The sequence below is a fragment of the Brassica oleracea genome, chromosome C8, assembly GCF_000695525.1.
Source record: "Brassica oleracea var. oleracea cultivar TO1000 chromosome C8, BOL, whole genome shotgun sequence".
NCBI lineage: Eukaryota > Viridiplantae > Streptophyta > Magnoliopsida > Brassicales > Brassicaceae > Brassica > Brassica oleracea.
Genome location: NC_027755.1, coordinates 7,908,144 through 7,919,019, shown reverse-complemented (window position 1 = coordinate 7,919,019; position 10,876 = coordinate 7,908,144). Strand labels below are relative to the sequence as shown.

At 36.9% G+C, this 10,876-nt stretch overlaps 2 protein-coding genes across 4 annotated transcripts in view; both read left to right on the top strand.

Moving 5' to 3' along the window:
• LOC106311515 (myosin-11-like) overlaps nucleotides 1–4,009 on the top strand; it is a 6,876-nt gene extending 2,867 nt beyond the window's left edge. Inside the window, exons 1-13 of one of the 3 annotated variants that reach the window (XM_013748700.1) lie at nucleotides 41–563; nucleotides 677–802; nucleotides 881–1,024; nucleotides 1,113–1,258; nucleotides 1,343–1,499; nucleotides 1,575–1,633; nucleotides 1,722–1,881; nucleotides 1,948–2,097; nucleotides 2,188–2,323; nucleotides 2,401–2,547; nucleotides 2,619–2,730; nucleotides 2,805–2,862; nucleotides 2,945–4,009. In XM_013748700.1, the coding sequence (XP_013604154.1) occupies nucleotides 561–563; nucleotides 677–802; nucleotides 881–1,024; nucleotides 1,113–1,258; nucleotides 1,343–1,499; nucleotides 1,575–1,633; nucleotides 1,722–1,881; nucleotides 1,948–2,097; nucleotides 2,188–2,323; nucleotides 2,401–2,411 (1,092 nt within the window). In that variant the 5' untranslated portion in view covers nucleotides 41–560 and the 3' untranslated portion in view covers nucleotides 2,412–2,547; nucleotides 2,619–2,730; nucleotides 2,805–2,862; nucleotides 2,945–4,009. Of the gene's footprint in view, nucleotides 1–40; nucleotides 564–676; nucleotides 803–880; nucleotides 1,025–1,112; nucleotides 1,259–1,342; nucleotides 1,500–1,574; nucleotides 1,634–1,721; nucleotides 1,882–1,947; nucleotides 2,098–2,187; nucleotides 2,324–2,400; nucleotides 2,548–2,618; nucleotides 2,731–2,804; nucleotides 2,863–2,944 lie in introns of those variants that run through there. The other 2 variants (XM_013748699.1, XM_013748701.1) reach the window with 2 other exon arrangements.
• A 368-nt stretch (nucleotides 4,010–4,377) lies between these two features.
• LOC106311516 (sterol 14-demethylase-like) lies at nucleotides 4,378–6,275 on the top strand. Its single transcript, XM_013748702.1, has 2 exons — nucleotides 4,378–4,917; nucleotides 5,037–6,275. The coding sequence occupies exons 1-2, from the start codon at nucleotides 4,897–4,899 to the stop codon at nucleotides 6,027–6,029; spliced, it is 1,014 nt and encodes a 337-aa protein (XP_013604156.1). The 5' UTR covers nucleotides 4,378–4,896; the 3' UTR covers nucleotides 6,030–6,275.
• Nucleotides 6,276–10,876: the final 4,601 nt, after the last annotated feature.

Below are 10,876 nucleotides of genomic sequence, written 5' to 3'. Positions count from 1 at the left end.
GGGGGGGGGGGGGGGGTAGAAAGAGTAAATAGATACTCTTGAAAGAGAGAGTGTACGTGGAGTGCAAGAGACAGCGAGTGATTAGGGTCCACGAATTGGCGCGAATTCCAATGGGGATGAAAGAAGAAACCCACCGAAGTCGAAGGATGAACAACAATGTCACTCTCTCTCTCTCTCTTATTTTTTTTTTTTTGTTTACTCATTCCTACAGTCGCTCCTTCGCTTCTTTTCTTCTTCTCTCCTTATTTTTTTCCGATCTCGCTTCCTCCCAGTTTCATTGTTCTATTTCAGTTTCTGGTGATCCCATCATTTTTTTTTGGTTCTGTGTGGTGATCTTATTCCTCTGAACGTCTTTAGATTGTGGTAATATATCGGTGATATTGTCGGAAACTGTAATCGTTTTGTCCGAATCCCTCTCCGGTGTGTCTGTTTGTCTAGAAATCTACAGATTTTTAGGTTTCTTGCGTAACAAGTCACTATACTGCGGGGAATGTCCCGAAAAATGGATCTCCTTCACTTGTAATCATTGTGAAGAAGAAAAGACTGACCAATATTGAACAATGGTACGTGAACGTCTTACTTTCCTGTAGATCTCTCTCCCTTACATAGCTCACTGTATACAGTTTATTAGTGTTGTTGTCCATTTAGTTATTGTGATGTTTTTGGTAAATTGCAGGGAACTCCAGTAAATATTATTGTAGGTTCTCATGTTTGGGTTGAAGACTCAGACGTGGCTTGGATTGATGGTGAGGTTGAAAAGCTCACTGGAGAAGTTGTGATCCAAGCGACAACTGGAAAGACGGCAAGTCAATCACAAAAAACTGTTAACATTTCAACTTGTCACCTATAGTAATATCCCATAACTGTTTTAATATAACAGATCACTGCAAAGTTGTCAAAGATATACCCAAAGAATGTGGAAGCTCCTGCAGGTGGTGTTGATGACATGAGAAAGTTGTCTTACCTGCACGAACCTGGTGTCCTTCAGAACTTAAAGATCAGATATGAACTTAATGAGATCTATGTTAGTATCTATTTTCTTACTTACAAATATGTTTACAGCTTTTTGATTGTTTAATGTCTTGACTATAGAATCTATTTGTTCATGACAGACATACACAGGAAACATCCTTATAGCGATTAATCCTTTTCAACGGTTGCCTCACATCTACGATGCCCATATGATGCAACAATACAAAGGAGCACCTTTTGGAGAACTAAATCCTCATGTTTTTGCTGTCGCTGATGTTGCATACAGGTGATTTTAATACTTGTCTATATATGTATTATGACCCACGTATATGTTGTCAGCCTAAGGCGCCCTTTACCTGTATACTCTCAGGGCCATGATTAACGAAGGGAAGAGCAATTCGATTCTTGTAAGTGGTGAGAGCGGAGCTGGAAAAACTGAAACCACTAAGATGCTTATGAGATACCTTGCGTATTTAGGAGGTCGTGCAGTTACAGAGGGAAGGACTGTTGAACAACAAGTTCTTGAAGTAATGACTTTGCTATCTTTTTTATCTTATATTAAGAGCTCAATCTACTAACTTGTTTGTTATATCTGCGTCCAGTCAAATCCTGTCCTTGAAGCCTTTGGTAATGCAAAAACTGTGAGGAATAACAACTCAAGGTAAGCCAAAATCTACTCATAATAGTGGGCACTCTATCTATACTCATTGTTGGTGATTCAGCTGATTGTTTAATATTCTTTGTCTCAGTCGCTTTGGTAAATTTGTTGAAATCCAATTTGATAAGCAAGGAAGAATATCTGGAGCTGCCATAAGGACCTATCTTCTAGAGAGGTCTCGTGTGTGTCAAATCTCTGATCCGGAGCGCAATTACCACTGCTTCTATCTTCTTTGTGCAGCACCCCAGGAGGTAACCTCACCTGCAACTCTTTTAAAATATAAAGAACTCGCCGCATAACTTAAGAGAACTGAGCAGGAAATTGAAAAGTACAAGCTGGGCCATCCAAAGACCTTTCATTATCTGAACCAGTCTAAGTGCTACGAGCTTGTCGGTATAAGCGATGCTCATGATTATCTTGCCACAAGGAGAGCTATGGACATTGTCGGAATTAGCGAAAATGAACAGGTCAGTTTGTGTAAGCAGCTACTGAATTTAAATTTTGTTTTCTTCAGTTTTATATTGACAGTGAACTTCTCCTTTTGTCTATATCAACAGGAAGCAATTTTCAGGGTGGTTGCTGCAATTCTTCATATTGGAAAGTCGAGTTTACTAAGGGAAAGGAAGTGGATTCATCAGTTCCTAAGGATGATAAGGCGAAGTTTCATCTCAAGACAGCAGCAGAACTTCTCATGTACGTAAAACATTTTGCCTCTGTATGTTACTATGTGTTATAAATTATTAGAGCTAATTGGAAGTCTCTTTTTTTAGGTGTGATTTAAAAGCTCTTGAAGATGCATTATGTAAACTTGTTATGGTCAGACCCGAGGAGGTTATCAAGAGAAGTCTCGATCCAGAGAGTGCTGTTACCAGCAGGGACGGTCTCGCTAAGACAGTCTACTCTCGATTGTTCGATTGGTAGGTGGCTGGTTTTAAGTGTCAAAATAGTGGATCTAATTACATATTTGATGCTAAGTGAATATCTCTAGTTATGTGCAGGTTGGTAAATAAGATTAATAACTCGATTGGACAAGATGCGAATTCAAAATGTCTAATTTGAGTTTTGGACATTTACGGATTTGAGAGCTTCAAAACTAACAGGTAATGAACCTTTTACGTGATTTTAGGTTCACAGATAGCAGTCGCCATTGTCTGCTAATACCTTTCTGCTGCAGTTTTGAACAGTTCTGTATCAATTTCACTAATGAGAAGTTGCAGCAACATTTCAATCAGGTAGGTTCTTGATTGTACTGGAAACGATGTACGTTTTCCAGCTGTGATCTCTGAGTTTATTAGTTCCTTTTGTTGTTCTCAGCACGTTTTCAAGATGGAACAGGAAGAGTACACAAAAGAGGCAATAGATTGGAGCTACATTGAATTTGTGGACAACAAATTGAAGCTGACATGGAAAAGCTGAAGCTGGTATCCTTGATTTTTGAGGGGTGCACTGGTTCAAGGAAGAGATGGATAAAGCACCATTCTCTGATTGGTTACAGTTTACAGACCGCTTGTTGGACAGATTTGCAGGGTCTAGTGATACTGAACCAGTTTCTGAGATTGCTCCAATGGCAGCAACTTTGTGTTCCCCTCCAGAATTGTTACCGACACAACAATCAACTCCAAGGGTTCTTATCGGGGCAATATCAACTGATGCAGCTGAACTATCTGACAATGGCTTCATGAGAAAGAAAGTGTGCAGAATGAAACCGATTTCAACTATTGATCCTGAGAACGATTCAACCGAGTTATTATCAGTTTCACATGTCAATGACGTGGATGGGTTGTATCTGAATGTCAAGGATGAAGTGGTTCTGCAGACAAAACAAGTTTCCGCAAGTGTTCTTGAGTCATAATTGTTGCTGCAGATGGATTCATCCGCATTGATTCTGAAGCATAAACTGGTTCCATGGATTGTTACAAAAAAACAGAACTGATGTGTGTTACAGAGTCAATTGCAACAGAGACAATACATGCTGCTACTGAACAATGTGACTTAAGAGGAAATGAGTTCCCTGGTGGTGTGAACAAGTTCTACATGAAGCACAAATGGACAACCAGGACTATAGAGCGAGACGAGAATGAGAAAATAAGAACTACATCAACGAAGAAGTGGTCAACATCTTGGAGATTCAGGCGCAAAAGCAGAGCTGGGCCACGAAATAAACTCATCATCGTAGTTGCAGATAATGTGGAGATTGCTTGTGTCTATCAACTAGGTGGTCATAGGTTTCGACGATTGGAGTATAGCACAACGGGGTAAGAGACGGTTGGTTCAGTTGAAAGTGAAACAAAGTTTTACAGAGTTAAGAGACGACAACTTTATTGTGAACCAAAGAGGAAGCATTGCAAATCTTGGTGTTTCACGTACAAACCTGAGAAAGTGGAAAGGACGAGACACGACAATCAGAATTGCTACTCCAAGTAAGAACAAGGTGGTTGCACAAATGTGTCCGCAGTTTCAATTTGCTGATTGAAACTTTTCAAGTGAAGCATCAATGTAGGTTTAAGAGGATAACATCACAAGCTGCAGGCAATGGAACAGAAATGCTGTCATATGGGTTTGTTAATGGAAGTTATTTCAGCATTTTCAACAGCTCACGCTTGTGGGCAAGCTTGTTTTTAAGGCCAGGAGTAAGGCCAGGAGTATGCAATAGTAGACCCTAATCAACTCTCCGTCTGGGGATGAGTGAAGTACTATGTTTATTTAAGTAATCAAGCATTGTTTCGATCAAAAAAAAAAAAAAAAAAAAAAAAAAAAAACCTCGAGCCTACTATGGATGGTACAAGTGGTGAATTATCTTTTGCTTAAAGAAAAAAGACTCATCTTATTGATGCTTGTGAGGAGACACAGGCTGCAAGTTCTGATACAACAGAAGCAGAAATGGAAGAGGTGGTACAAAACATGGATGTTCAAATACAAAGTTAGACTAAAGCAAGCGCAAGTCCTGCTATTACATGTCGTGATCCCTCTTGAGAGAAGTTCTTGCTCTGTTTGGCACCGCTGGAGGAGTAAGGATGACTCCACTTATCCTTCTGAGATGGTTTGTGCAGTAGAGTGGCAGAAAGGTATAGAGATTGAAGCTGGAGCGTTCAAGACATATATACTGCCGACGCGGTTCTCAAGCTAGAGAGATTGATTCCGTCGAGCCATGAACTTAGTCTGGGGCTGAGCTCACAGCTTTTGATTCAGCTCGCCATGGAAGGTGACTACAGTCTCCCGCTGTTGTTGACATTTAAACAAACCACAAGTTGAAAGGCTATGTGGAGATGATGGTTACTGAAGCTGAGGTATTATCAAAAACATTTTAAAGCTTTCCACTAAGCAACTAATGTTAGTTTCGGTTACTCGAACTCGGGACCTCTAACACAAATGGTTAGTTAATGCTTGGGTTTGTTTTCTTTGGTAGGATTTTTTCTCGAAATGGGGAGAGAGTGGGGAAGTGGATTTAAAGACCGAGATAGAGCGTCTCATCATCTTAACCGCAAGCAGATGCTTACTAGGTCGTGAAGTTCGTGACCAGCTTTTTGATGACGTGTCCGCTTTGTTCCATGACCTTGACAACGGCATGCTTCCCATCAGTGTTCTCTTCCCCTACCTCCCAATTCCAGCTCACCGTCGCCGCGACCGTGCACGTGAAAAGCTCTCCGAGATCTTCTCAAAGATCATTGGGTCGAGAAAACGCTCCGGGAAATGCGAGAACGACATGTTGCAGTGCTTCATCGAGTCGAAGTACAAGGACGGGAGGCAGACGACGGAGTCCGAGGTCACCGGTCTGCTCATCGCTGCTCTCTTTGCAGGACAGCACACGAGCTCCATCACTTCCACGTGGACTGGTGCGTACCTGATGAAGTACAAAGAGTACTTCTCAGCTGCTTTGGATGAGCAGAGGAAGCTGATGGAGAAACACGGAGACAAGGTCGATCACGACATCTTGTCCGAGATGGATGTGCTCTGCCGTTGCATCAAGGAAGCGTTGAGGCTTCACCCTCCGTTGATCATGCTCATGAGAGCCTCCCACTGTGACTTCAGCGTGACGGCTCGTGATGGAAAGACCTATGACATCCCGAAGGGTCATATCGTTGCGACCTCGCCTGCGTTCGCCAACCGCTTGCCGCATATCTTCAATGACCCGGACAGCTATGATCCGGATAGATTCTCTCCTGGAAGAGAAGAGGACAAAGCCGCAGGAGCGTTTTCGTACATCTCGTTCGGTGGAGGTAGGCACGGGTGTCTTGGAGAGCCCTTTGCTTACCTGCAGATCAAAGCCATAAGGAGTCATTTGCTGAGGAACTTTGAGCTTGAGTTGGTTTCACCGTTCCCTGAGATCGACTGGAACGCTATGGTTGTTGGCGTTAAAGGCAGTGTCATGGTGCGTTACAAGCGTCGACAACTGTCTTAAAAAGACAGGGTTTAAGGTTGTATTGCAACTTTGCTTTTGTCCCTCTCTGGTTTTAGTATTGCTGTTGGTTTGTTCTTCTGCTTCTTTACCTGTTTTTTTTTCCCTTTAATTGACTCTTGATTTCTAGCTTTCTAAGTTTGTTGTTTCTGAGAATGTTCTAATTCCAATGGAGATTTGATGCAAAACTTGTTTAGTTTATGCTCTGTAACTATGCTAGTTATGAGAGATGAGCCTACTCTGAAGACCTGATTGTGTTTCTTTATAATCTGCATACATGTAATGTGGATTCAGAAAAAAGATATTGGTGATGTTGAAAAGAAAGTGTGGAAACTTGTCCAACAACCAAATCAAGTTTCAATCATTCATAATCATAAGAAAAATGTAACATTATCTGATTACTAGACGAGGAAAACGTTCAGAACTTGTTATAAATCATAAGCATCTATTTGAAATATGATAACAGCATATACAGATGTAAAGAGACCAAATAAGGTCTGAAAGTTTGTTTAAACAACAAGTAGACATTGTTCTATTTTTATGACATGTGGAAGAGGAGTTTGTTGATATGTATCCACATGTTTTTTTTTTTGTATTTTAAATCCTTTTTCTTTTAGATTATTACGATTTGTCCCATCACTTTTTAATTGTGCACTATCTAATCTTTCTCACATTAAGTATCATTATAGTTTGAGAATCTATTTTATTGGTCACTAAAATTTTTAAAATAAGTAAAATAATATAAATATATTTTAAATATTTAATTTATTCACAACTAAAAATAGCATAAACTTTCAGCATTTTATTATTTTTACTATTTTCTATTATTTCTTTTACAAATTATATATTTATTTTACTATTAAAGTTATAAAAGTACACTTTGTTCTATTCTTATGACATGTGGAAGAGGGGTTTGTTGACATGTGTCAACATGTTTTTTCTTTTTGTATTTTAAATCTTTTTTCTTTTAGATTATTACAATTTGTCTCATCACTTTTTAATTGTGCACTATCTAATCCTTCTCACATTAAGTATCATTATAGTTTGATAATCTATTTTATTGATCACTAAAATTTTAAAATAAGTAAAATAATATAAATATATTTTAAATATTTAATTTATTCACAACTAAAAATAGCATAAACTTTCATCATTTTATTATTTTTACTATTTTCTATTATTTATTTTACAAATTATATACTTCTTTTACTATTAAAGTTATAAAATAACCAAACTAAAAATAAGAAACTAGAGCACAACACAAAATTTAAACCTAAAACCTCCATTATCACTTGAAAAACAAAATGCCATAGTAACACTAATTCAATAGAGGGTTAGAACTGAAAAAAAATCAAGAACGATGACTAACTTACCTCATTGTACCATAAAGTGTCTTGGCTAGAACAACTAAAACTAAAAAAAGATAGAAAAATAAAAACTGAAACAAAGCAATTCCCCGAACAAAAATAAGTGCGATCAAGCACCAACGCAAATAACCCAGAATGCGGACCAGAAGGAGAAGAATAATCGGAAGGCCAAAGTCACCAAGAAGCAGGAAGATACATGCCTAAAGTACTGGATGCACAACCACTAGCAAAAAGGTAAGAAACACCTCACAAACTAAACAAGAACAGACAAGGAAGGCGCCCATGCAAGTGAAGAAACACAAAGCTCTGGATAGAAGAGACCAAAAAGCTCCAAAAGACTAACTCTGCACAACTATACCAAAGGAAACATGGGAAGAAGAGAAACAGCCTTAGAAAAGGATAATAGAAACCAACCACCGCGAAATCATAAAATAAGCTTGAGACCAGAAATAACCTTCAAAGCCCACATAGCATATACGAACGAAAACATTATCTAAACCTGGAGTGGTAAGCATGGTGAAAGGGAGAGCTACAACAGATGCTAGCAGCAATGAAAACTGCAACGAGATGAGAAAACACAGAGGGTAAAGGAGACAAAACAAAATTAGCAAACTGTGGAGCTGTCCTTGAACTATGAAAGAGAGCATAGAAGTCAGATCCCTAAAAACTAGATCTTGAAAACCAAGACGAGCAAGGACTATTGAAGGTAAGCCAACCACGAGAAAGCCAACATCAAAGACGACTAAAATCTGACCCAACCAAAGGAGATGCAGTTCCTAACATCAGCCAAAATCTAAGGAAGAAGAGGAGCAACCAATATTGACTCGAAAAGCCTACAACGTTGTGAGAAACAACCACACAACTGAGAACTCATAAAGTCGATTTAAAACAAATTCCGTATAATCTCACCGATGAGGAAGAACAAGAACAAGAGCATGAGGTGAGTCTTTTCCCGGTGATGGTGAGAAGCACCGTACACTAGAAAGGTAAACGAAAAACAGAGATGGTAACGGCTCAAGGTCAAAATATGGAGAGAGGAAAAAAACATCTTAAAAGTTATAATGTTCAAAAATATGAAAAATAAAATAAAATACAATTTTGACGTTGAAACCATTAGTCTTAAAATCGACAAATGACTAAATGCAAAGTTATTGAAATTCAATATGCTTTTACATTATATGCTCAATTCACTACTAACAAGTATTATACACACAACAACACATTACTGGGGGAAAGCACAAAATATATTAACCTATCAGCTACTACTACATAACACACTAAAAACACTAAATAAGTCTCTTAACAAATAAAAACGACCACAAATTACATTATACAAAAAGTCATACTCTTAATAACAATAAAATAAAATAATGGTGGACTATCCAATCTTTTTTGCACTAACTATTATTATATAAACTTTGATAAATCTATTTTATTGTTTACTAAAATTCATGATGAATAAAGGAATAAATAAAATAATAGAAATATATTTTAAATATTAATTTATTATTTTTAATATTTTCTATTATTTTATTTACAAATTAAATATTTATTTTATTCTATAGTGAATTTACTCAGTAAACTTATTGACATAAAATAGAAAACAAAGGTATTGTGATATTGTAACCAATAATTGCTAGGTTTTGGACGAAACAAATACTAAAAAACCATATTGATATATCATATTATATTATTAACCATTTATTCTTCGGTTTGCATTATATTTACATTTGACTTATTCTAAAAAATAATGTTATTTAAATATGATTCAAACCTAATAATATCAACTTTACAAAACGACCAGTTTAGTGAATTCCTAATTGTAACATTTATTAATAGTGTACTATAACACCTTTAATAAAAATAGCATTAAAATGGAAAATGGCACACATAAAAGTATAATAAAAACATTTTTTCAATAAAAATAATTATCAACAGTCCCGCGCGTAGCGCAGACACCCCCTAGTATATAAATAAGATATTACTTTTTGGTCAATGTATGAATAAAAGGGTTAAAGATTTTTTATCAAGTTTGTATAGTTTTATGCTTGTCATATATATAAGAAATAGACTTTTAAAATATATGTTAGGGTACTCTTGTGTCTGGTCCATATCTTTTTATGGAACGAAACCATAATAGGTTTTACAAACTAGATTATTATTATTTTGCAATGGATGGGTATCTACCGTTACCAAAGAATAAAGTTTATAAATTGGCAGGGTGACAAATTCAAAAAGGGTCAATACTAGCCATGACCATCACAACCTAGAACCAACACAACCATGGATTAGTTCTAGGCACAACCCAATAAAAGATTGGCCTTGACCTCTAAAATTTTAAAAATAAATATATACATAAACATGAACTTCCAAGCTAGGAAAAATATTTTATCAAGCTTCTTACAAAATGTCCATGGCCAAAATATCATAGACAACTCAAAAAAAACATTCCACTTTATTATGCATCTTTAAAGCTAGGGGTGGCGAAGTTCTTGCACTGTCCCTTTTTGTTTGTTTGTTATAAACGTTCGGTTTTGCTTAGGCCATGAATATATTACCTAAGACAAAATTAATTTTAATTAAAACAAAATGAAACGATGACAAAGCAGTTAAACTTTGAAAATTGAAAGCATTATTGTGTGCATAATATATAATCTTTTTTTAGTAACACCATAATATATAATCTACAAATTTTAAATATAAATATAAATGTCATATATTTTTCCAATAAACTATTTTTATATAATTGTTCAGAAAACAATTGATATAAATATTCCGGCTCATATTGGTCAATGTCATGGATAACATATAAAGAAAAATCATGACTCAAATTTTTTGTAAAGATGACATAGATTTCTACAAAATAAGCAATGTATAATGCCTCATATAAATAAGATGCATGTATGCATACATGGTTAATGTAAGAGCATGGACTCAAACTGTTAAACCATACAACCACAAACTAATCAATGTTCAACAATACAACCACAAATCCTTTACTGTTTAACAATACAACAAAGCACTTCGTTTGCTGATGAGTCGCTGTTATATTGGATGTATCACTACAAGAAAACAGCAAGGATTCTGAGGGAAAAAAGCGTCGGAATTTCGTCGGAATATCGTTATTCCGACGACATACCAACGAAACAAGTCGTCGGAAATAATTCCTCGGAATTTCTTCTTTCCTCGGAAATCCCCCGGAATTTCCCGACGCAATTCCGAGGAAACAAACTTCCGACGAAATTCCGAGGATCCCTAGTTTGTCAGAAATGTCCTCGGAATATACCGAGGGAGAACTTCGTCGGGATATTTCCTCGGACGTTCATCGATCGATGCGTTTTTGGACATAAATACATCGATCGATAGGAATATACCGACGGACATATTCCTCGGAATATTCCGAGGAAAATGCCCCTCGTTATATTCTGAGGAACAGTTCCCTCGGTATATTCCGAACGTTTTTTTGTAAACAGATCGATCGAT